This window comes from Lagenorhynchus albirostris, chromosome 15, assembly GCF_949774975.1.
Source record: "Lagenorhynchus albirostris chromosome 15, mLagAlb1.1, whole genome shotgun sequence".
Classification (NCBI taxonomy): domain Eukaryota; kingdom Metazoa; phylum Chordata; class Mammalia; order Artiodactyla; family Delphinidae; genus Lagenorhynchus; species Lagenorhynchus albirostris.
The window spans coordinates 7,940,718-7,963,088 of record NC_083109.1 but is presented as its reverse complement, the minus strand read 5'-3'; the positions used below and the strand labels follow the sequence as shown (position 1 = coordinate 7,963,088).

Below are 22,371 nucleotides of genomic sequence, written 5' to 3'. Positions count from 1 at the left end.
ATCTTTTTTGATCCACCTCCTAGAGTAATGAAGATAAAAACAAAAATAAACAAATGGGACCTAATTAAACTTAAAAGCTTTTGCACAGCAAAGGAAACAATAAAAAAACCGAAAAGACAGTCCACAGAATGCGAGAAAATATTTGCAAACAAAGCGACTGACAAGGGATTAATCTCCAAAATATACAAACATCTCATGCAGCTCAATATCAAAAAAACAAACAACCCGATCAAAACATGGGCAGAAGATCTTAGTAGACATTCCTCCAAAGAAGACATACAGGTGGGCAGAAAGCACATGAAAAGATGCTCAACATCACTAATTATTAGAGAAATGCAAATCAAAACTACAATAAGGTATCACCTCAAACAGGTCAGAATGGCCACATCAAAAAATCTACAGATAATAAATGCTAGAGAGGGTGTGGAGAAAAGGGAACCCTCTTGCACTCTTGGTGGGAATGTAAATTGATACAGCCACTATGGAGAACAGTATGGAGGTTCCTTAAGAAACTAAAAATAAAGCTACCATATGAGATCCAGCAATCCCACTCTTGGGCATATATCCGGAGAAAACCATAATTCGAAAAGATACATGCACCACAATGTTCATTGTAGCACTATTTACAATAGCCAGGACATAGAAGTAATCTAAATGTCCATTGATGGAGGAATGGATAAAGAAGATGTGGCACATATATACAATGGAATATTACTCAGCCATAAGAAAGAATGAAATAATGTCATTTGCAGGGACATGGATGGACCTAGAGACTGTCATACTGAGTGAAGTAAGTCAGACAAAGACAAATATGATATCACTTATATGTGGAATCTAAAAAGTGATTGAGCATTTTTGCAGATTCTACTCCATTATAGGTTATTACAAGATAATGGGTGTGATTCCCTGTGCTATATCCTTCTTGCTTATCTATTTTATATGTAGTAGTTTGTATCTGTTAATCCCGTACCCCTAATTTGTCCCTCCCCTCTCCCCTCTCTCCTCTCTCCTTTGGTCACCACAAGTTTCTTTTCTGTATCTGTGAGTCTGTTTCTATGTTGCATAAAAATTCATTTGTATTATTTTTTTAGATTCCGCATATAAGTGATATCATACCGTATTTGTCTTTCTCTGACTTATTTCACTAAGCATAATATTCTCTAGGTTCATCCATGTTGCTGCATATGGCAGTATTTCATTCTTTTTTATGGCTGTGCAATATTCCACTGTGTTGTGTGTGTGTGTGTGTGTGTGTGTGTGTGTACACATGCACACCCATCTTCTTAATCCAGTTGTCTGTTGATGGGCACTTGAGTTCCTTCCATGTCTTGGCTATTTTCAATAGTGCTGCTACGAGCCATGTAATCCCCTTGAGAGTCATCCAAGTTGTTGTGTTGTGTGTTTCAATATTCTGTCCCTGTTTATTGTTAAGCAATGTTCCATAGTATGGAGTACCACAGTTTATTTACATTCATCCACTGAAGAACTAGTTGTTTCTAATTTTTTATTATTATGGATAAAGTTTTTATCTTTCTTGGATTAACTCCCAAGAGTGCAACTACTGGATCATATTGTGGCTGCATGTTTATTTTTATAAGAAATTGCTAACCTGTCTTAACAGAGTGGCTGTGGATTTTACATTCCTACCAGCAATGAATGACTGATCCAGTGTCTCTGTATCTTCACCAGCATTTGGTGATACCACTATTTTTATTTTAGTCATTCTGATAGTGATATCTCATTGTGGTTTTAATTTGTATTCCCTAATGGCTAATGATGTTGAACATAATTTCATGCACTTAATTGCCATCTGTATATCTTTTTCTATGAAATATCTCTCCATACATGTTTACCAATTTTTAATAGATTTTTTTTTAACCATTGAGTTTTGGTGATTTTTTAGTAGTCTCGATTCTACTCTTCTGTCAGGTATGTGGTTGCAAATATTTTCTTTTCCATAGCTTATCTTTTATCCTCTTAACAGGATCTTTTGCAGAATAAAAGTTTTCATTCTAATAAGGTCCAGTATTTGAACTTTTACTTTTATGGATTATGCTTTTGCTGTCAAGTCTAAAAACTCTTTGCCTAGCCCTGGATCCTGAACATTTTCTTTTTCTAAAATTTTATAGTTTTAAGTTATATATTTAAGTTCATGATTCATTTTGAGTTTAATTTTTGTATAAGGTGTGAGACGTAGGTTGAGTTTCATTCTTTTTACCTAAGGTTGCCCAATTGTTCCAATACAATTTGTTTTTAAAAGAAAAATATTTATTTTTTCCCACTGAATTACTTTTGCACATTTATCAAAAATCATTTGGGCATATTAGCAGAAGTCTATATCTGGGTTCTCTTTTCTTTCTCATTGAGCTGTGTATCGTATTCTCTTGATTACTGTAAATATATACTAATCTTTAATACTGGGTAGAATGATTGCTTCCACTTATTCTTTTTCTAAAGGTTGTTTTAGCTATTTTAGTGCCTTTCCATAAAATTTTAAATGAAGCTTGTCTGTGCTTACAGAAAACCCATGTTAGAATTTTGAAAATAATTATATTAAGCCTATAGATCAAATTGTGGGAGAACTGACATCTTTTCTGTGTCAAGTCTTTCAGTTCATAAACATGGTCACTCCATTTATTTGAATTTTAAAAACTTCTTTCATCAGCATTTTGTAATGTTCAACCTCCATATCCTGTACATGGTTTGCTAAGTTTATATGTGATTATTTCATTTAATTTGGATTAAATTTAAAGCCCTTTTGAATTAAATACTTGTGTGTAAACCAGTCATTTTTGGCCTATAATCTGATAAAACAATCATCCAGTTTAAATTGTTTTTTTCCTACCCCACAATTATTAGACTAATCATTTGAAATGATTAGCTTTCCTTGCATTTTGGAAAGAAACTCAGGTTTCTGAGGGTTTATGAAAATGTAATCTGTTTAGTCTGTCACTGGTCTATTAGTTTGTTTGACTTAGTTATCTCAAGAAACACACATATGCACATAGGAAAATAAGAATAAGAAAAAAACAAACTTAGCTACAAAGTTCATTGAATGTATAAATGCTTTTCCCTCCCCATTCTTATGTATTTCTTACATGAATTTCTTAAAAGCCTGTATCTCTAGGACTTGATCTATGTGATTTCACATTTGTGTTTATGTGGAAACACTTGACTATAATCCAAGAACAGACAGAAGCGCTCTGTAAATGATGTCAAAAGGAAAAGGGTGGGTTTTCTCAAGTTGGTAAAAAAATTAGTCAAATGGTTTTTGGGTGTGGGAGAAACTACAGGATATTGTTGACCAAGTAAGTTACTGCACAAGAAGTTGTGTTGACAAAGGATAGAGATCCCCTTACCTCATTTTATACTTTTTTGCAGATTTCTTTTTCTTTTTTTCTTGTCACTCATTTTTAAAAATTGTAAATATCCTGCATCTTCCTTGTAACAAATGTAAACAATTCTGAAGTGTATGAAGTAAAATGAAAGAAAATAATCCTACCTTTGCCCCTAGTCCCTGTCTTCAGAAAAAAAAATACTAATAGACTGATGTGCATCCCTCAAACTCTTTTCACTCTCTACACAAATAGAAGCATATTCTCGCACATATATAGATCACATTTTTTTTTTTTTTTTTTTTTTGCGGTACGCGGGCTTCTCACTGCTGTGGCCCCTCCCGTTGTGGAGCACAGGCTCCGGACGCGCAGGCTCAGCAGCCATGGCTCACGGGCCCAGCCGCTCCACGGCATGTGGGATTTTCCCGGACCGGGGCACGAACCCGTGTCCCCTGCATCGGCAGGCGGACTCTCAACCACTGTGCCACCAGGGAAGCCCTAGATCACATTTTTAAAGCAAAAATAGAGTAATTCATTACATACTATGCATATTGTGTTTAAGGAGACCATAAATCCAGATTTCCCCAGGATGTTTTGATAATCCTGTAGTGTTTATATAACTTTTAGTAACAACTTCTTTCACATTCAAAATATTCTGGTTTATGAGATAAAATAAATGGTCACATTAATTACACCCTTTCTCTCATGCTTTGACTATAATTCTAAGTCAATAAGTAGTGTCTGCACCTCATTAGTTTAACAGCTCCAGACTACTCTTTAATATTGATACACCACAATCTGTTTAAAAATACCCAAATTGATGGGCAAAAAGGTTTATAATTTTTTACTAATATAAATTCTATTGTGGTGAAAACCTTGTGCATCTGTCTTTATATGCTCATGCTAATCTTTTTGGAAGGGAAAGTCTTAAATGTGAGATGGTCAGCTAATATCCTGTACCTTTAACATTTTTGTAGCTACTGCCAAGTTGTCTCCAGATAGATTATCCAAAATCCCACACCCACGGACAGCTTAGGGAAGTGCCCTTCACCCCAGACTCCATTCTCTCTGTAAATTTCAGATGCAGACTTTTCAGTGTAAGTACACTTTGGTGTGTGTGTGGCTTTTTATTTTTAAGGAAGACACAATGAACAGATTATTTAAATTATTTCATGTGTACAAGTAAAGCTCCACTCTTCAGGGAAGACAGTCCAAATTTGTACCTCAGACAGGCGCTAGTCCAATTTATTTTAAGTGACCAAGGGCATATAGATACTTTTGGAAAGAATGAAACCATCTCTATGGGGGCTGGGATATAACTGTCTAGACTGGTTCTTTCTTAAGAAATCTTTTATAAAATGTTTGCTTAAACTGCTGTGTTCCAGGTCCCGAGGGGAGACTTGTGGATAGAAATGTTTTATGCTGACAACTTTTGATTAGAACTCGGGATGTCTCTTCTCATTTGTCCCTGCTTACTGGCACTGCATTAAAACCATTGGTACTTTTTTGTGTGTGTGTGGTACGCGGACCTCTCACTGTTGCGGCCTCTCCCGTTGCGGAGCACAGGCTCCGGACGCGCAGGCTCAGCGGCCATGGCTCACGGGCCCAGCCGCTGCGCGGCATGTGGGATCTTCCCGGACCGGGGCACGAACCCGTGTCCCCTGCATCGGCAGGCGGACTCTCAACCACTGCGCCACCAGGGAAGCCCCCACTGGTACTTTTTTTAGGAAAGACAATATGAAAAAGTTTGGAACACATTATAAGAAGTCTTGCAACATTTTAATGGAAATGTTTATTAGAGCTTTTCAGAGTGCTCTGAAAATTTCAACAGATAATAATAATGTAATAACAATAATAATAATGTAATGGATTATTTTATTAATCCTGTACTTGAGAAAACATTACGGACCCAGAAATGGATTGCTTTTACCTGACTTTTATTTTCAAAGGCAACCTACAAAAGTGAAAGGGATTTATGCCGCTTCATTTTCCGTAGGATAATGGCTTTATTTATTTATTTTAGAATGAAATAATTTGAAGCTTCTGCAGAGCTTCACAATTTGCATATACAACGTGAATTGCTCACTTAATTCATTCAGTTCCACAAGGGGAAAAATAATTAGGATACAGCCTACAAAAGCAAGGCGGAAAAATTGCCTTTTAGGTAGTGGTCTCCATTTCACTCTGTAAACATAAATAAATCATTATCTGTAAATTATCATCAGCAAAAGAAGGGGAAAAATTGGAAATCAAATCCTTGTTTTCCTAAATGGCTTTTGACTTCGCAGCACACCAGAAACATACTTAATATTCCCACGCAATGCTGATGACTTGCATAATTCTGACAGGAATATACCAGTTCCTCAAGGGAATGTACTTTTAAAAATCCGATTGTATTAATCTTCCCTTGAAACACCAGAAAAAATGTCAGCAGTTTCTCTGTCTAGTTACAAAATAATCCATTTAGAAAATTGAACTGTGTAATTTGTAATTGTTCTCCAAGTTGTTAATGCAAAACTATATCAGTAGCAAACTAAACTTTTAAAGTATGGCCACTTTGTTAATCGCTGGCTGTTAAACATTTATTTCAATGACTACTATCATTTATGACGAATAAGGCATCTGGAATATGGCTTTAAACAGACAAATTGATTTGGGAGTCCTTCTTTTGGAATTCCTAATTGCACGGCATACTTAAAGATTTATCAGAAATTTAGGAGAGTGTTGAATATTTCTTTTCTTTGAAGGAGTCATAGTACTTTGGATTTTTGATACTCAGAAAACTAGAAAACAAGAAATGCATGGTAATTAAGTAGTTCTTAAATCTCTCCCTGTTTTCCCATTCCTCCCGCTCTAACCTACGCTAAAGTCATAACTATTACCTGGTTGCCTCCTGGCCTTTCTGGACCTCATTTCTGTCCTCTGGTCATGATGTTCCCTTCCTTCCCCATGGTTAAGTCCACCATGTATGGCCAAGCCAGCTGTCCACCGCTCAGCTCCAGAGGGCGCCATTCTCATCAACTCTGTGTGCATAGAACTCTCATCGGCCTTGTTCATTCTCTACTTTTACTGTAATGGGGTTTTCACCCACTGCGCTGTTAGTTAACATTATGGCTGTGGGGCAGTCCTGTTCACTGTAGGATGTATAGCAGCATCTCTGGCCTCTACCCACTAGATGCCAGTAGCACCTCCCAGTTTGGGCAACCAAAAATATCTCTGGACTTTGTGAAATCTTTTCCCCTGGGAAGGAGGGAGGTGCAAGATCTCCACCAGACTGAGAACCACTGGCCTGTAGAGGAATCTTTCTAATGCGTAGATGTTACCTTCCATTTATTTGCTTTAAACCTCTTAGTGTATGCTCTGCAGACTTCGTGAGTCACAGTGAACTCCTGACGGCATCACACGGGGCCTGTTCGGGTGTAGCCCCAGTCCGGCGGCTCCCGCTCCACGCTTTGTCTGTTGCCCACTGCTGCCCGCCTCGCCGCTGCTCTTCCCCAGGTTTTTATGTACCAAACTGCAATTTCGCGATTGTGCATGTGTAGGCTCTGTTTGGCCTGGAAATTCATCTTTCCTTTCTCTGCCTCATAAACTTCCCGTCATCCTTCACGACCCACCTTAGGAATAACCAGGCCTGACTCAGGAACGATGGCCTCTCTGATGCGTTGCTGTATGTTCATTTGGTGGCAGTTGGTGGTTTAGTAAAGAGTCGTTGGATCATCTGTGTTTGAATCCCAGCTCTGCTGTTTGCCTGCTGAGTGAGCAAATTCACCTTTGTAGACCTCGACACTCTTCTGTGTACCATGGGAATAATATCATAGTGAGAAAGGATGTGAAAAGTCCAATAACATAATCCATAGGAAGGGCTTAGAACCCAAGATCTGGCACGTAATTCAGAGTCTGCCTGCTTGGAATCCTGCCTCTGTCACCGGTCAGGAATTGTCCAGCCCCTGGCGGGGTAACAGCATCATCGCGCCTCAGTCTCCTTGTCTTTACGATGGGGATGGTGATTGGGAAGCGGGGCTTTCGTTTAACGTGTGCGTGTTGAGGGTCACTGGAGATCCAGCAGAGAACAAAGCAGGGGACTCCCTGCTTCGACTCCAGCATAAAGGAAAAGTATAATATATAGTGTGTCGGCATGACTGATACATGCTAAGGAGGAAATGAAAGCAGGGAAAAGGGATAGGCATGTGGAATGAGAGTGTTGCAATTTTATTTATTTTTTAAAATTAAATTAAAATAAAATTAATTTATTTTTCGTTGTGTTGGGTCTTCGTTGCTGCGTGCAGGCTTCTCATTGCGGTGGCTTCTCTTGTTGCGGAGCACGGGCGCTAGGTGTGCGGGCTTTGGTAGTTGTGGCACGTGGGCTCAGTAGTTGTGGCGCTCGGGCTTAGTTGCTCCGCAGCATGTGGGATCTTCCCGGACCAGGGCTCGAACCCGTGTCCCCTGCATTGGCAGGAAGATTCTTAACCACTGTGCCACCAGGGAAGCCCCTACAATTTTAAATACAGTCATCAGGAGAAGATGTTGTGTGAGTCGCTGAAGAAGGCAGGAGTGAGGCCTCTTCCTATAGAGGAAGAGTGTCTCCGGGCAAAGGAAGAGCAAGCCCAAGTGTTCTTGCTTGGCGGGACTGAAAAGACCACAGAAATGAGAGGGATTTCAGTTGGGCTTTTAAGATAAGGAAAACAGTAAATTGTGCACTGCCTTTGTTTCACTAGAGTTGTGTCTCTTCAATATAATGACCTCTAGCGTCACAATAGGCTGTGTGTGCAGAGAAGTATTTGGAGGAACATTCTGAAAGTCCCAAAGAACTGTCCAGTAGGTAAGTGGGAGTTACGTGGAGACTTCAGTGTGCAGCTTTTTATTTCCTCCAGCTATTGGAAAGAGATCCATTTCTCTTAGAGGAGCACAGAGTGTGTGGGAGGAATACACGTGGTCGGGCTCTATCTTGAGAAGAGTAAATCAAAGTTTGTTCAGACCGATTTTCAGGCAGTGCCATCCAATGTAATCACACGCTAGAGCCAGAAAAGCACACCACCAACAAGGTAGCCTTCTGTCATTTTCTGCATTGGCGCAGGAAAGGCGAGTTGGACCGCCTTCTCCATCTGCCTGGAGTCTCTGTTGAAGGGAGGATGCTTCAGTGCAAGGGGAAGATTGGAAGTCCCCCATAAGGTGCTCTGCAAATGCCACCAAAAGCTTTGAGAAACAAAGAATCGCCAGCATCCCTTCTCAACAGGCTCTAGAAGTGTAACCTCAGTGGACCACCATATTCACCTGTGCATGATTTTCTTCAGATTCGAAGTAACTACAGTTAGAACTTGCAGTTGTGATAACAGCTAGCTGGCTGTCCTTCTGGAATGCCTGTAAAGAGACTGATGATGGGGTCAGGTCCCAAATGGCTTGGTTCCCTTCTTGAGTAAGCTACCCAGTTGTGTACACCAGCTCACCTACTGACAAATGTAAATTAAAAACTGAGGATGAGGCTGTCCAAATGCATAAAGGGTGTATGGTTGGGCACCTCTATCAACTAAACGTGCAGTAAATTCTACATAAACTTGCTCACCTGATTAAATGCAGTAGTCCACATTTTTGAAATAAATGAGTAATCATAGTGATTCTAGTAATATTCATGACCTGTGTTTCCAGATTACTTTAATAAAAAGCAGTATGCAGGTAGGAACAGTAAAAGCATCCTTGGTCAATATTATCTTGACTCTGGCACTCATAGATATAGGGACTTAGGGTGACAAACCAGTTGGATTAAAAGGAACAGTATTTTGATGCAGATGAGTCTTCAGTGGATGCTAAGACAACTCTCTGAAAGGTGGTTGGGTAACAGCTTATTCACATGATACCGAAGTATCACCGAGCATGGATGAATCTCATAGACATGGTATTGGGTGAAAGAAACCAAACACAGAAAAATACATATGATACGATTCCATTTATATAAAGTTTTCTAAAAGGCAAAACTAACCAGTGGTGATGGAGGTAACGGTAGTGGTTTTATCTATGGTCAGTTCTGACCCAGGAAGTGGTGATATTAACTGAAATGTTTTGTATGTCAATCAAAACATTGGTGGCTGCCCAGGTGTGTACATGTGTCAAGATTCACTGGACTGTGGTCTTGAGATTTCTGTCTTTTACTGTATGTGCTTGATCCCCAGGACCTGATATTTGGATTCCTTGCTTGTCCCAAGCAGAATTTCACTAGAGCAGTAGCTTGGGATGCAAACCATGGTGCCAGGTGTACCCACATAAAAGCAAGTGGTTTTTGAAAAACTGAGTTTCTTCAGCATTTTAAGGTCTAAGTAGGAAAGATGAGTTTAGTTCAGAGTGTCTTCTTTTGAGTTGACAAGCACTTTATTTTTCCTTAGGAATTAAGATTTGCATTTCTTTTTTTTTTCTCTCTCAAGATATGATTTACAACTTGCAGAAATAACTTTTAATTGTTTCCAAAACTGTTTGCAACTTTAGTTTTATTCATTTGCTCATTTATTCAGCCAGTCACTTATTCACTCATTTACTTATAGTATGTTTTAAGGAGCACACCCTATGGAGTGTACTGCTAGAAATAACATACATCTATAGAAGCCAGAAGTTCTAGCTTTGAGTGTGGCTCGACCCTTCCATTCTACCTGAGAAATCATAATTAAGTTACTTCTCTGATTCTCACTATTCTTCCTTGTAATGGGTTTAATAATAGTGCCGAGGACGTTATATCATCCTGAGAATTTAGTATTACATTGTAGCCATTCAGCATTCTGTGGTTGATTGAAGTGAGGTGTGAGGAGGAGTAGGGTGGGATTCATTTATAACTGAGGAGTAGGGTGGGATTCATTTTCCTCATGTAGTTAGACTAGTTCTACTTATATATAATGGTGACACTGTAAGATTTTCTTTGAAAAAAATTTTTAAAACCAAATGATTCAACTACTAAATTAAAAATGATAACCAATGTTCTAGTGGATTATTATGTATCTGAGTAGGAAATGTGGTCTCCTTTGTACTAGAAGCAATATTGTTATACAGTGGGATTTGAGAGAAAAACTCTATGAAAATTCTTGGCCAAAAGGGCATCAAACAGAGGGTGTATTAGCCAACTTCTGCTATGGCAACAGTTCCAAAATCTTAGTAGCTTATAGCAGCTCATCTTTATCCTCTGCCCTTGTCGCCTGAGGGATCTGGGTTGGCTGTGGGTGTATTGAGCATAGCTGGATTAATTTGACTCAGTTGCAGTCCATCTGTCCTGCATTCAGAGATCCAGGAAGAAGGAGGGGGATATTGTTATTGTAGTGGAGGGCTGAAGCTCAAGGAGAGTGGAACTGACTTACACACACAGTTAAAGCATCTTCTTGAGCACATCAGCTCACATTCTGTTGGCCAAAAAGTTGCGTGACCAAGTCCAAACTCAGTAAAGAGTCACGAGGGCCAGGAGGCGAGGGACGATTTTGAACAAATAATTCAATCTAGACAGTGAAGGTTGCTGTGAGGTACAGAATTTGCCTTTGGTCTGATTGGAAATACTTCCAGATTCTAAAGAGAGAATCATTTTTGCCAAGTCTTACCTTTACTTAATCTTTCCATCCTCTGTGCTCATAAACATATTTTATGTATCAGGGAAGCTCCTGTTTAGTGTTCATTATCTCTTACCAGCAGAATTTTCAAGGAGCCACTGTCTTCCATGAATTTTTTTTTTTTTTGCGGTACGCGGGCCTCTCACTGCTGTGGCCTCTCCCGTTGCGGAGCGCAGGCTCCGGACGCGCAGGCTCAGCGGCCATGGCTCACGGGCCCAGCCGCTCCGCGGCATGTGGGATCTTCCCGGACCGGGGCACGAACCTGCATCCCCCGCATTGGCAGGCGGACTCTCAACCACTGCGCCACCAGGGGAGCCCCTTCCATGAATTTTGAATCAGTCCAAGGATTGAATTGGGCCCGGGATGTATTAAGTCAGATTAAGCCTAGAGCTAGCCTGGGCTTTTGAAAGTAAACACCCAATTTCAAGAGAAAGTCAAGCATTTCAAAGGTCCTAATATTGACATTTTCAGTAAGCCATATGGATGTCTCTGGTCTTCTTTGGCAGATTTTAGCTCCATTTCAAGAGAAAAATCTCTGGAGTCAGGATGCTTAAATATATCCTGGAAAAAGAAAAGGAAGGTTAGAGATTGAAAGGCCACAGAATAATTTGAAAGAGTAACCAGACAGGTAGCAGCCCAGAAGATAAACAGAAGTTGTTTTGATTGTCTAACTTGGTCAGCTGTTCCCTTAGCATGAAGATGATATAAAAGCGTAGGTCAAAATATTTAAACTCTACGTATATACCATTTTTAATCACACAATTTGACTTCTTTTTGTTTTCTGCTCACTATCAAAACCCTCTGTTAGTAATGAAAATTTGTAACTGGATCTCATGTTAGACCTCTCTTGGGAACCGTTCTTTTGATCTTTAAATCATAATTCTCAGACACATTTCAGATGTTGGTCATGAGGCTTGAAATGCTTTGTTGTCTCTCATTTAGGACATGCAATCGTGAAATGGACAAAAAAGGCAAAAAGAAAACAAATGGTCCTATTCAGATGGGTGACCTTTGGGATACCAAGTGGGCACCAAATCTTTACCAAGTTTCTATTGAAATTTACTGTCATGCCTCTGCGAAGCACATGAGAATTGTTCTGGGTGACTCTGTGACCTTTAGGTCAATGGGTTGTCACCTGGACTGTTGACTCAGTAGAAAATGAAATGAAAGTCAATTTCATAATAGTAGTATTAGATTAGGAGTAGTAGATTGATGGTGTTTTTCCTAATTTTTAGTCATTTGTCATTTATTTGTAACTGTTTGTGGTCACAGTATCACCTCTACTCTTATTTACTTAATTTTTTGCTTGAAATCATATCACTTCTTTGTTTAAATAAATTCACTGTAAAAGAACATTTTCTTACTACCATCAATAGAAATGGGTATCGTTTGCCATGAACAGGAATTAACAGTTAAAAAGAAGTACAAGGGAAAGAAAAATTATTAAGGCTGAATAATATCCCGTTCTAGGTATATACCACATTTTCTTTATTCATCTATCAATGGACATTTAGGTTGTTTCCATATCTTGGCTATTGTAGATAATACTTCAGTAAACACAGGAGTGTAAATATCCCTTTGAGGTCCTTTGAATTTCCTTTGAGTATATACCCAAAAGTGGGATTGCTGGACCACACGGTAGTTTTGTTTTTAATTTTTTGAGGAACCTCCATACTGTTTTCCACAGCAGCTGCATCATTTTGCATTACCACTAACAACGCACAAAGCTTCCGTATCTTATCCCTAGTGAATAGAACAGTACTTGACACAGAGTAAATTTTACAAATAAATAAATGAATGAATGAGTAAATGAATAGTAAATAAACAATGAATTAAACATTTTGATGAACGAATGGATGCAAGGAAGATTCTTGAAGAGGGAATGTTGTTCTCCTGCAGTCGTGCTTAAGTGGTTCCCTCCTTGATGCTGTTACACCTTGAAGAAATTTTTACATTTTATCTGTGAATCTCTACACAAAGAGCATAATTCATGTAAAGTTTAGGGTGTGTCTACTCTCCTGCACTGTGGAAGAAAAATAAAATCTAGAAAACTATAAATGTAATCTATAAAACCCAGGAGGGCGTTTTCCTTAAAAGTTTTGAACTTGGCAAGAAAGAACTTCTGGGTGATCTGAGGCATAAGGAAAAGACAATAAATGCATACTGAAGTTGAACTGAAGTCATTACACGCGAGTGGTCCCGAAAGCTCATCCTCTTTGAGACAGGGCTGAGGATCCCATAGAGTCATTTTTGATGGTCAGTTACACTGTTGTCGCCCCCGTTTAAGATACTGCTCATATTAAATGATAATCTGAGACCTTATCAGAATCTCTCTTTACTTCAAAAGTAATTATTTAGGGGCCAATTATTTCTTTGGGAAAGGAATATTAAAAAAAAATACGTCCTGCCTCGTTTTTCTCATTTACAAAATGAAGTGATGGTGAAAATAAATGTCTCATAGAAGTTTTTGTGTGACTTATAAATATATCTGAAAATGTTAATTCTCATAATTGTCACTGTAGCATGTGTTTTGAGGAAGATTCTATCATGAATTCAAGCAGATTGCAATTCTTTTGGAAGTAAGGTGTGCACGCGAGCATATGTTTATGTGTGTGTGTGTGTGTGTGTGTGTGTGTGTGTGTGTGTGTGTGTGTGTGTACACGTGCTCACTGAGATGTAGTTCTGAGGTGGGGACAAAAACTGTTGCTTCAGAACCTGATGGTCCTTCCACACATAAAACATAACCCTACCCGCTCCTTTGCTCCTTAAACGTTCACCCTGAGAGGGGTGTGGGGTTTCTTATTATCTAAACCAGTTTCCAGAATGGACGATTGTGTTTGGACTCATGCAGCTCTCCCTGCACTTCCTGACCCTTTCAGGTGACTTATTCCTTCCTCTTTGCCCTTGGTGGATGTTTAATGAAATGACATATTTCAAGGTCATTGCTGAGTTTGAGGCTAGGGTGGACTAATCTTATATAATATCTCAGTAGAGGGTTAGAATAAAACCTACCCCCATGAAAAGAAAGAGGTCCTCCAATAGGAGATGGCTTTCGGAGTTAAAGATTCTCTCTGCTGAACTTTTGCAGGGTTAGTCATTATTAGTGTTTTGGACGGTGAAGAGCGGAAGCTTTGGGGCCAGTTTGCCTCATTCGCAACTCGTTTGTGCCATCTTTTAGCTGTGGACTTGGGCAGATGAGTTTAACCTTTCTCATCCCCAGTTTCTTCATCTGGAAAATACTGATAATAATATCAGTCATAGGATTTTTATGAAGATCAAATAAGATGTTCTATATAAAAATATTAAGCAGAGTGTGTATAAATGTAGGGTGTAGGCTCAATAAATGTTGACTCTCAAATGATTGTTTTTCATTGATTCAGCTCATCAGTAAGTAGGTGACTCATGTCTAGCTGGGAGCTGGAGAGCTAAATGGATTAATTACAACAACAGATAATAGAATAGAGCTTCATGCAGCAGACATGGGAACAGAGAGAGGGAACAATGAATTCACACTGAGGTCAGGGCAACTTTCCCAGAGGAAGTGAACCTTGAAGGAAAAGTGAAATTCCCCTGGAGAAAAGAGACAGGAGAGAGAGGCACTCACCCTGGAGAAGCATCATACACGTGAATTTGTGGGTGAGTTTGGTCTTTTGTTCAAGTCCACCGACATTCATTGAATTCTCGCTATGTGACAGGCTCTGGGTTAGATTCAGGGGGCAAAGTGGTGAGCAAAAAATAAACCGTTTCTGCCCTATGGGACTTCTATTCTAAGACAGGTGCTAAACCATAACCCGTGTAGCCATCCGAGGTCTGTGAGGGCAAAGATGTCATTGGATCGTAGAGCCTTGAGACGTTGATTTGACGGGGGCTGGGGGGTTGTCCAGTGGGGCTCTGCAGGTAAATGAGATTTAAACTAAGACCAGCAGGGCCAGTGGGAGTGAAGTAAGGAGACCATGGGGTAGGCTCTGTGCCGGGAGAATCATGGTGCCTCCTGGGAACTGAATAAAGGCCAGTGTGGCTGGGACATAGGATGCTCGGGAAGGTGTCAGAGAGGAGCCTGGTGAGAGCTATAAGGAGGACCACAGGGGGCTTTCATAATCATTCTAAGGATTTGGGCTTTTGTTGCAAGTGCAAAAGGGAAGTCATTGAAATGTTCTGTTTTATGCCTAGAAACACTGGAGTCAGAACTGCATTTTAAAAAACTCATCTGTGCCCCCTGACCCTCACTTGTCCAAGCGCCTCTGTTCACGTTAAGGCTCCTTTTTCCTTTTTCACCAAAATATCTTTGCTTCCACCAAAGCTACTTCCTTCCCAAAGCTGACTAGGGTTTTCAAAAGGAAACATTAAAAAAAAAAAAAAAAAGAAAGAAAAAATCATCTGGATGCTGTGTTTACAGTGAATGAATGGGGTTAGGATAGAAGTGGAGAGACCAGTAAGCAGTTATGGCAAGATGATAGTGGCTTATATTGTGGTGTTAGCACAGAAATAAGCAAAAAATAAACAGTTGCATCTGGTAAACACTGAGAGACTTGGTGCAGTTGGGGAATGAGATAGGTAGTGTTTAGCCACTAAAGAGTTTGCAGCTTTTGGGAAACAGTGTTATCTGTTTGGGTTACTACAACAAAAATACTATAAATTGGGTAGCTGATAAACAACAGACATGTATTTCTCACGGTTCTGGAGGCTGGGAAGTCCAAGGTCAAGTCACAGGGAGTTGCAGTGTCTGGTGAGAACTCACTTTCTGGTTTCTGGAAGGCGACTTCTTGCTGTGTCCTCACATGGCACAAGGGACAAGGGAGCTCTCTGGGGCCTCTTTTCTAAGAGCACTAATCCCATTCACAAGGGCTCCACCCTCATGACCTAATCACCCCAAAGGCTCCACCTCTTAATACCATCCCCTTAGAGGTAGGCTTTCAACATTATGAATTTGGGAGGGCCACAAACATTTGGTCCGTAGCAACTGTTGTGATACTTCATGCTAAGAAATTTGCACTATCCTATAAAGAGAGCCAGTGGAGTTTAAGAAGCAGGGAAGTGAAATCATCAGGTTAGGATGTGCATGGACAGTATTTGCTTCTCTCCTCACCTACTTCCTGAGCCAAGCATTTATTGAATTTAGAGTAATAGATGGGAGACATGGCATGACATTACTGATGGCAAAGACTGATGGGAGACACATTCTTTTGTATAACACAGAAGAGATAGACTAAGTTAGTGTGAGAGGGTTATTTATCTTGTAAATACTCTGCCCCAAGCCACCTAAACCTTCTCTCCTGCAGGACTCAATGATCACAGCCCTGGAGTACAGCAGGGGATCTGGATGTAACTGAATGAGAGATGGCATTTTGGAAACACAATGAGCCAATACCCCTTGTGGGAGGGAAACGGTTCATAAAAGAGTTAGAGGGAGAGAGAGAGGTGAGGAGAATGGCTAGTGGGGAAAGCTTTCGCCTACTGTTAGGAAGAAGGTGATTACCATGCAGTATTTTCAGACCCTAAGACAGTGGCCCCATAACCATGGAGAAGCTATGAGTAAGTCAGAGAGACTGGAGTAACACCTCACCTCCCAGCTCTCTGTGTTGGAATATATGACTTCAACCCTGAGTAGAGGGACATCTTTGAGAATCCTAAGACTCTATCTCTGATTATCAAAGGGTGAGATCATCTAGTTATGAACCAGACCACCATTGCCTTCTCTTCCTCGGGGTCAGTGTGTTTAAGATGCTTGCGTTGGGAGTACTCTGAAGAGACGGGGTATTTGAAGGTCTGTCCACATTGATGGAGATAAAGATGATGACAATGGAGAAGGCAGAGTCTTTGACAGGGGCGGATAAAAAACTAAAAACATAAAACACGTGTCTACGTCTACGAAGCTTTGAGCCTGTGCCTCTTAATAGGCTTCAAAAGAAAAAAATCTAAAAAGGGGAGGTAGTTTGTTAACCTTCCTTGCTAGGCACTGAGGATGACACTGAAATAATTCATTGCTTTTGAATACACACTCTTCTGTCAGGCTGTGTTCGCCTGGGACGCGCCTTCTGCCTTCTGTGCCTCCACTCAGTTTGATGGTGTTGATGGGAAGCTTTCTTTCCGGAGCATCCTCATACTCACCATCGTTCATTTTTCAGGTTACAGAACTCAACAACGTGAAGAACGTAGCTCGGTTGCCAAAAAGCACCAAGAAGCATGCCATAGTGATTTATTTCAATGATGATACGTCCAAGACCTTTGCCTGTGAATCAGGTTTGTCGGAGGCAGGGAGGGCTTTGGCTTTTTGTTTTTCAGCGGGTGCTGGGCATACACGTTAATCTCTGGACATTTCCGCAGATCTTGAGGCTGATGAATGGTGCAAAGTTCTCCAGATGGAGTGTGTAGGGACGCGAATCAATGACATCAGCCTTGGAGAGCCTGACTTACTGGCTACGGGGGTTGAGAGAGAACAGAGTGGTATGTAAAGAGAATTCTCTCCTTTGCTCTTTTCTAAAACTGTTTTTGTCCCCATGTAATGAAACGTGAGACATCTTCATGATGTAAAATTTTTGAAGGTATAAAAATGTATAAAGAAGTAAAAATAACCTTTTATTTCACCTAAAACCTGAGCAGACATTTCAGTGTGTTTCTTTTCTTAACATGTTTTCAACGTATAATGGGAATGTATCTACATTAATAATATCAGATAGAAGTTACGGGGAACCTGCTGTGTGTGTGTCAGTTTTGTGCGGAAGATGCATTAGACCGTTTAATTTTCCTGGCAGCCCTATGATATAAGTACTATTACTTCTCCATTTTACAGATGAGGAAATTGAAGCTTAAAAGAGCTAAAGGTCTTGCTCCAATTCCAATAACTACTGTTTGATTCCAGACTATACTCTTGAGCCTATATTTATAGTGTACAGATTTTACAATGCAATGGGTTCTTGTCTTGCTTTTTTTCACTTAAAATTTTTATTGAACACTTTGCAGTGTTTTTAAGAGAATCCAGACTTCATGAATGTTTCATCAAGTTTAAACCCACCTAAATCTGTGATATACTTTTTTAGCTCTAACAATTGAGCCAACTCTTTAAGCTCAACACTCAACCTGGGAATACGTCATTATAAATAATGATGACTGAAATATTCATGAACACTTCAACAGAATCAATGTTGGTTTGCAGTATGAGCTTGGAGGCGAGGAATCATTTCTTTGGCTCCAAATAACTGGGCCTTGTGATGGGATAGATGGGATCCCATAGTTCTACTCTTAGCCTATTGACTTGATCTATGAGGATATATCACAACCGAAGAGGTTGTGGGTCACCTGGCTTGATTACGAACATGGCAGAGGTGGAATTGTGCTGACCCTTTCCGTGGATTCACACTCCAGTTGTTAGTAAAAAATGCCCTTTCTCCAGTTGGAACTATGTCTTCATGACACATTTACAGTTGGCGACTATCTTGGAAGCCTCGTATCTACCAGAATCCATCTCCAGGGAAGTGTTATTGACAAAGTCTTAGAAGTGCTAGCTAATTCAGAGGAGCCTCTTTGCAGACTGGGAAATTGAGCGTCAGAGAGCTTAATTAAGTCCTTCACCAGGGTCATACAACCAAGCCCCAAGCTCCTCCCTCCACAGTTCACTAACTCAGGATGCTCTTGGGCTGCACGGCACCTGTAGTGCCTCACCGACAAATGCACATGAAGCCAAACATAAGGAGGAAAGCATGACAGGTTTTGATTATTTTTTAGAGGACTCAGATCAGCACTTATTTTTCACGTTTTATATTTGCAAAACTATATTCAGATAGTGCTCCAAACTGAATTCAAGAATTGCCTGTGCCTAGGAGTTACCTTTCTGGTACCAATTTTCTGTGCCACAGTTTCCTCTTCTGTCAAATAGGAATAAGAACACCTCTGGTATATAACTACTAGGGATTATAATTGAACTCAGCTCTGTCTTTTAAGGCACTTTACAAGATTAATTGTATGACTTCAAGTAATTGTAACTAAAGTGGTCACTCTTACCACTTTTGCTGTTTTTCTTGGATGAGGTAGTTTATATGGAAGAATTTCCAAGCAAAGAAATTGGTAATGGTCTCTCTTACTTTTTGCTTGATGATGACAGTCTTTCTTACTTGTTTCAGCACTCTCCAGGGAGAAATTTGCTCCACTAGGATATACTTTTAAAATAATAGTTATTAGAAAGCAGTAAATATTTGGTTACTGGGAGTTTGAAGTAACTTAGAAAACTTGAAGAATAGATGCTTGAGTACATTTATGAAGACAATCTTGACACTCCTATTTACTAAACTGAAGTCTATGGAAATTCTAATGACTTCCTTATTATAAAACAATTAATTTAGAATACCAGTGATATTATTAGTGCCACACTATTTTCTCAGATGTAGGCAATCTACCATAACAATGGATAGATAAAAGTGTGTTTGCTGTAGTAATAATATTTTTGTTTATATTTCACTTAAAATTTTGACTCTATAGCTTCCTAAATTAATGAATTTTCTAGAAATGTAATAAAAATACCATGACGGTATCTGAGGGGATGAAAATTCAGTTGCAATAATAAGCCAAGTAGTTTATTCAGAGTAATCTTGGTTAAATGTTAACAGTCATCCAAATAAGCAAATGAATATTTCTTTCTGGTATTTGGCTAAAGAGAGCTCTTGTTAAAACTAGTTCAAATAGATCCACTGGAATTTTTCCAAACTGTTGGTCAGTTAAGTGCATAGTGTTAGTTAGTATTAGTTTATTTAAATAATTTGGGGTAGAGTTGTGTTCCTTTAGTTATGAAAATTATAAATTGATCAATATAATTTTAATATCATTAAACCATGCAGCAATTATTTTGCACCTGCATCTTTTGTGAACACAAAAGTGTGGGTGTAATTAACATGTACTTGGCAAGAAAAAAATTGTTTTTAATGGTTTCACTGCTTTTGTCTTTTACTGGCATACAAATTTTTATTATGCAAATTTAAAAATTCTAAAAAGATCTTTGCTCATGTAAATAGTGTTGCATGTATGTTGACAACCAGACTGTATCATTATTATGTTATTTAATATGGTCTTCATTTAAAAAAATCATTTACTGGAACTGTTAATTTATGAGAAAGGTTTATCTTCCTGAATATTCAACCAAAACCTAGAATAAGAGCTTGAATTACTTTGAAATGCCTCTTTGTTCCTACAATGTCTTTGATGTTTTATTCCTGGGGATTTTAGACTAACCTTTTGTTTTTCTCCCAGAGAGATTCAATGTGTATTTGATGCCATCTCCTAACTTAGATGTACATGGCGAATGTGCCTTGCAGATTACATATGAGCACATCTGTCTTTGGGACGTCCAGAATCCCAGAGTCAAACTCATCTCTTGGCCGCTAAGCGCCCTGCGGCGGTATGGACGAGATGCTGCTTGGTTCACTTTTGAGGCAGGGAGGTGAGTTTCATGACTGTTTTTCTACACTTTTTTCCCCAGGTTCATGTCATATAATGCTCCACTCACATTCATCTGTTCACTCTATTATAAACAAAGCCCAATTATTTAAAATTCACTTTTCAGAAATATGATCAATTTGATGCTCTTACAACTAGCCTAGAAAGTGTTTAAATTCTTCTTTTCCACACAGCTCTTTTTTGGTCTATTTAAAATTTAAGTACCTGGAAATGGAAGTGGTATAAACGCATTGGTGAATCTCCCAGAGACACAAAGTTTCTCAAGTTAGCAAATAAAACTTTAATTTTTAGTGCAGCTTCCTTCTTATGTCAGAACTACTTATTTATTATCCTTATAGGAGAATCTTGATAGAAAATTAAGAATTTGTTTGGGAAGGTGGGTGTATTTCCCTGCTTCGGTCTCAGAAATAATAATTATTATTATTATTGGCCACGCCGCATGGCTTGTGGGATCTTAGTTCCCTGACCAGGGATTGAACCCATGCCCTCGGCTGTGAAAATGCGGAGTCCTAACCAATGGACCGCCAGGGAATTCCCTCAGAAATTATTTATGTATTAACTGTAACCAGTGAAATCTGGTTATGAAAGATGTTTCATCATAGAAAATAGGCTTTTCTATTGACTGTACACCTCGTATTTCATATTGACGTGCAGAAGAATTCTGCGTTGGTCAAGATGTTTGGGGCCCATTTGGGGCAGCATTTATTCCAACTTTCATATTTTTCAGCTTTTCTTTGATTCACTCTATTTATAGGAAATAATAATAGGAAATGGGTATGTATGGCTTTTTATTGTCACTTCCAAAGGCTAAAAATTTAGTAAACCTTTGTAGTATCTCATGACTATTTGAAACTTTTTTTTCTTTTTTTTTTTTTTGCTGTACGCGGGCCTCTCACTGTTGTGGCCACTCCCGTTGCGGAACACAGGCTCCAGACGTGCAGGCTCAGCGGCCATGGCTCACGGGCCCAGCCGCTCCGCGGCATGTGGAATCTTCCTGGACCGGGGCACAAACTCGTGTCCCTTGCATTGGCAGGCGGACACCCAACCACTGTGCCACCAGGGAAGCCCTACTTGAAACTGTTTAAAAATTATCTCGATCTTCCAGGTTTTAATACTGCTCATAGCTTGCAAAAGTTTAACTTCTTCATATTGACATTTAGTAGAACTGCTAAGGATCTAGGAGATTATTTTAAAGACTGATATTTCCCCCAAGTGTGATAGCAAACCATATAGATTTTTAAGTAGGTGTTTGTGTATAATCGTGTTCATATTTTTTAAATAATAGGATAGAGGTAGCAGATGTGGATGTGGGGAGATATTGAAGGACCTCAAGTGAAAGAAATGGTGGAAGAAAAGTGAGGCTGTACTGGGGACATGAAGTTCAGAAATACTCCTCTTTGACCAAAAGCCGTAAAGTGCTGACTCGGGAAATGAAGGAGCTTTTTGGTTCATGACTTTGGTCTCTTTATGGTCTGACTTTTGGGTATTTTGTCCACGAACTCCAGTGGTTAGATGATTGTAGTACCTACAACCCGTACCACACAGTGTTGTGCCTCAGATATGGTGGGGACTTGAATATTTATTGATTTTGAGCAGCATCTTGTTCAGTGGTCATGCTTTATGGGGCCGGCGCAAACCTGAGACTGAACGAACAATCGGAAGGACAAGTATCGGGAATGTATTCTTAGGACCTCGCTCATTTCCCAAACAGTGTGGTTCCTAGTGTAAGGAGCACTGATTTGGGAGTCAGAGAGACCCTAGGTCCCGATCGCTATTCTTTCTTAGCTGTTGGCCACTTACAAAGTGTTTAACTTCCCTTGTAAGTTTATCTAAGTAATAACTTCCTTCTCGGGTGGTCTTAGGTAAAAGCAGCAATGCATATAGATGACCCAGAAGGTGCTGGGCTTCTCTTAATAGTCTCTTTGAGGTTTTATCATAATAACTTTTGGAACAGGACTGGGTTTGCAGGATCCAGACAGTGTTAAATGCAAGGTAATCATACTATTTTATATTTTGCC

General features: G+C 39.5%; 1 protein-coding gene across 3 annotated transcripts in view; it reads left to right on the top strand.

Annotated features, from left to right (window-relative positions):
* DOK5 (docking protein 5) overlaps positions 1–22,371 on the top strand; it is a 141,668-nt gene that overhangs the window by 81,587 nt on the left and 37,710 nt on the right. For 2 of the 3 annotated variants that reach the window (XM_060122694.1, XM_060122696.1), the window contains exons 3-5: positions 17,035–17,149; positions 17,234–17,353; positions 20,147–20,336. In XM_060122694.1, coding sequence (XP_059978677.1) covers positions 17,035–17,149; positions 17,234–17,353; positions 20,147–20,336 — 425 coding nt within the window. The remainder of the gene's footprint in view (positions 1–17,034; positions 17,150–17,233; positions 17,354–20,146; positions 20,337–22,371) is intronic. The other variant, XM_060122695.1, reaches the window with a different exon arrangement.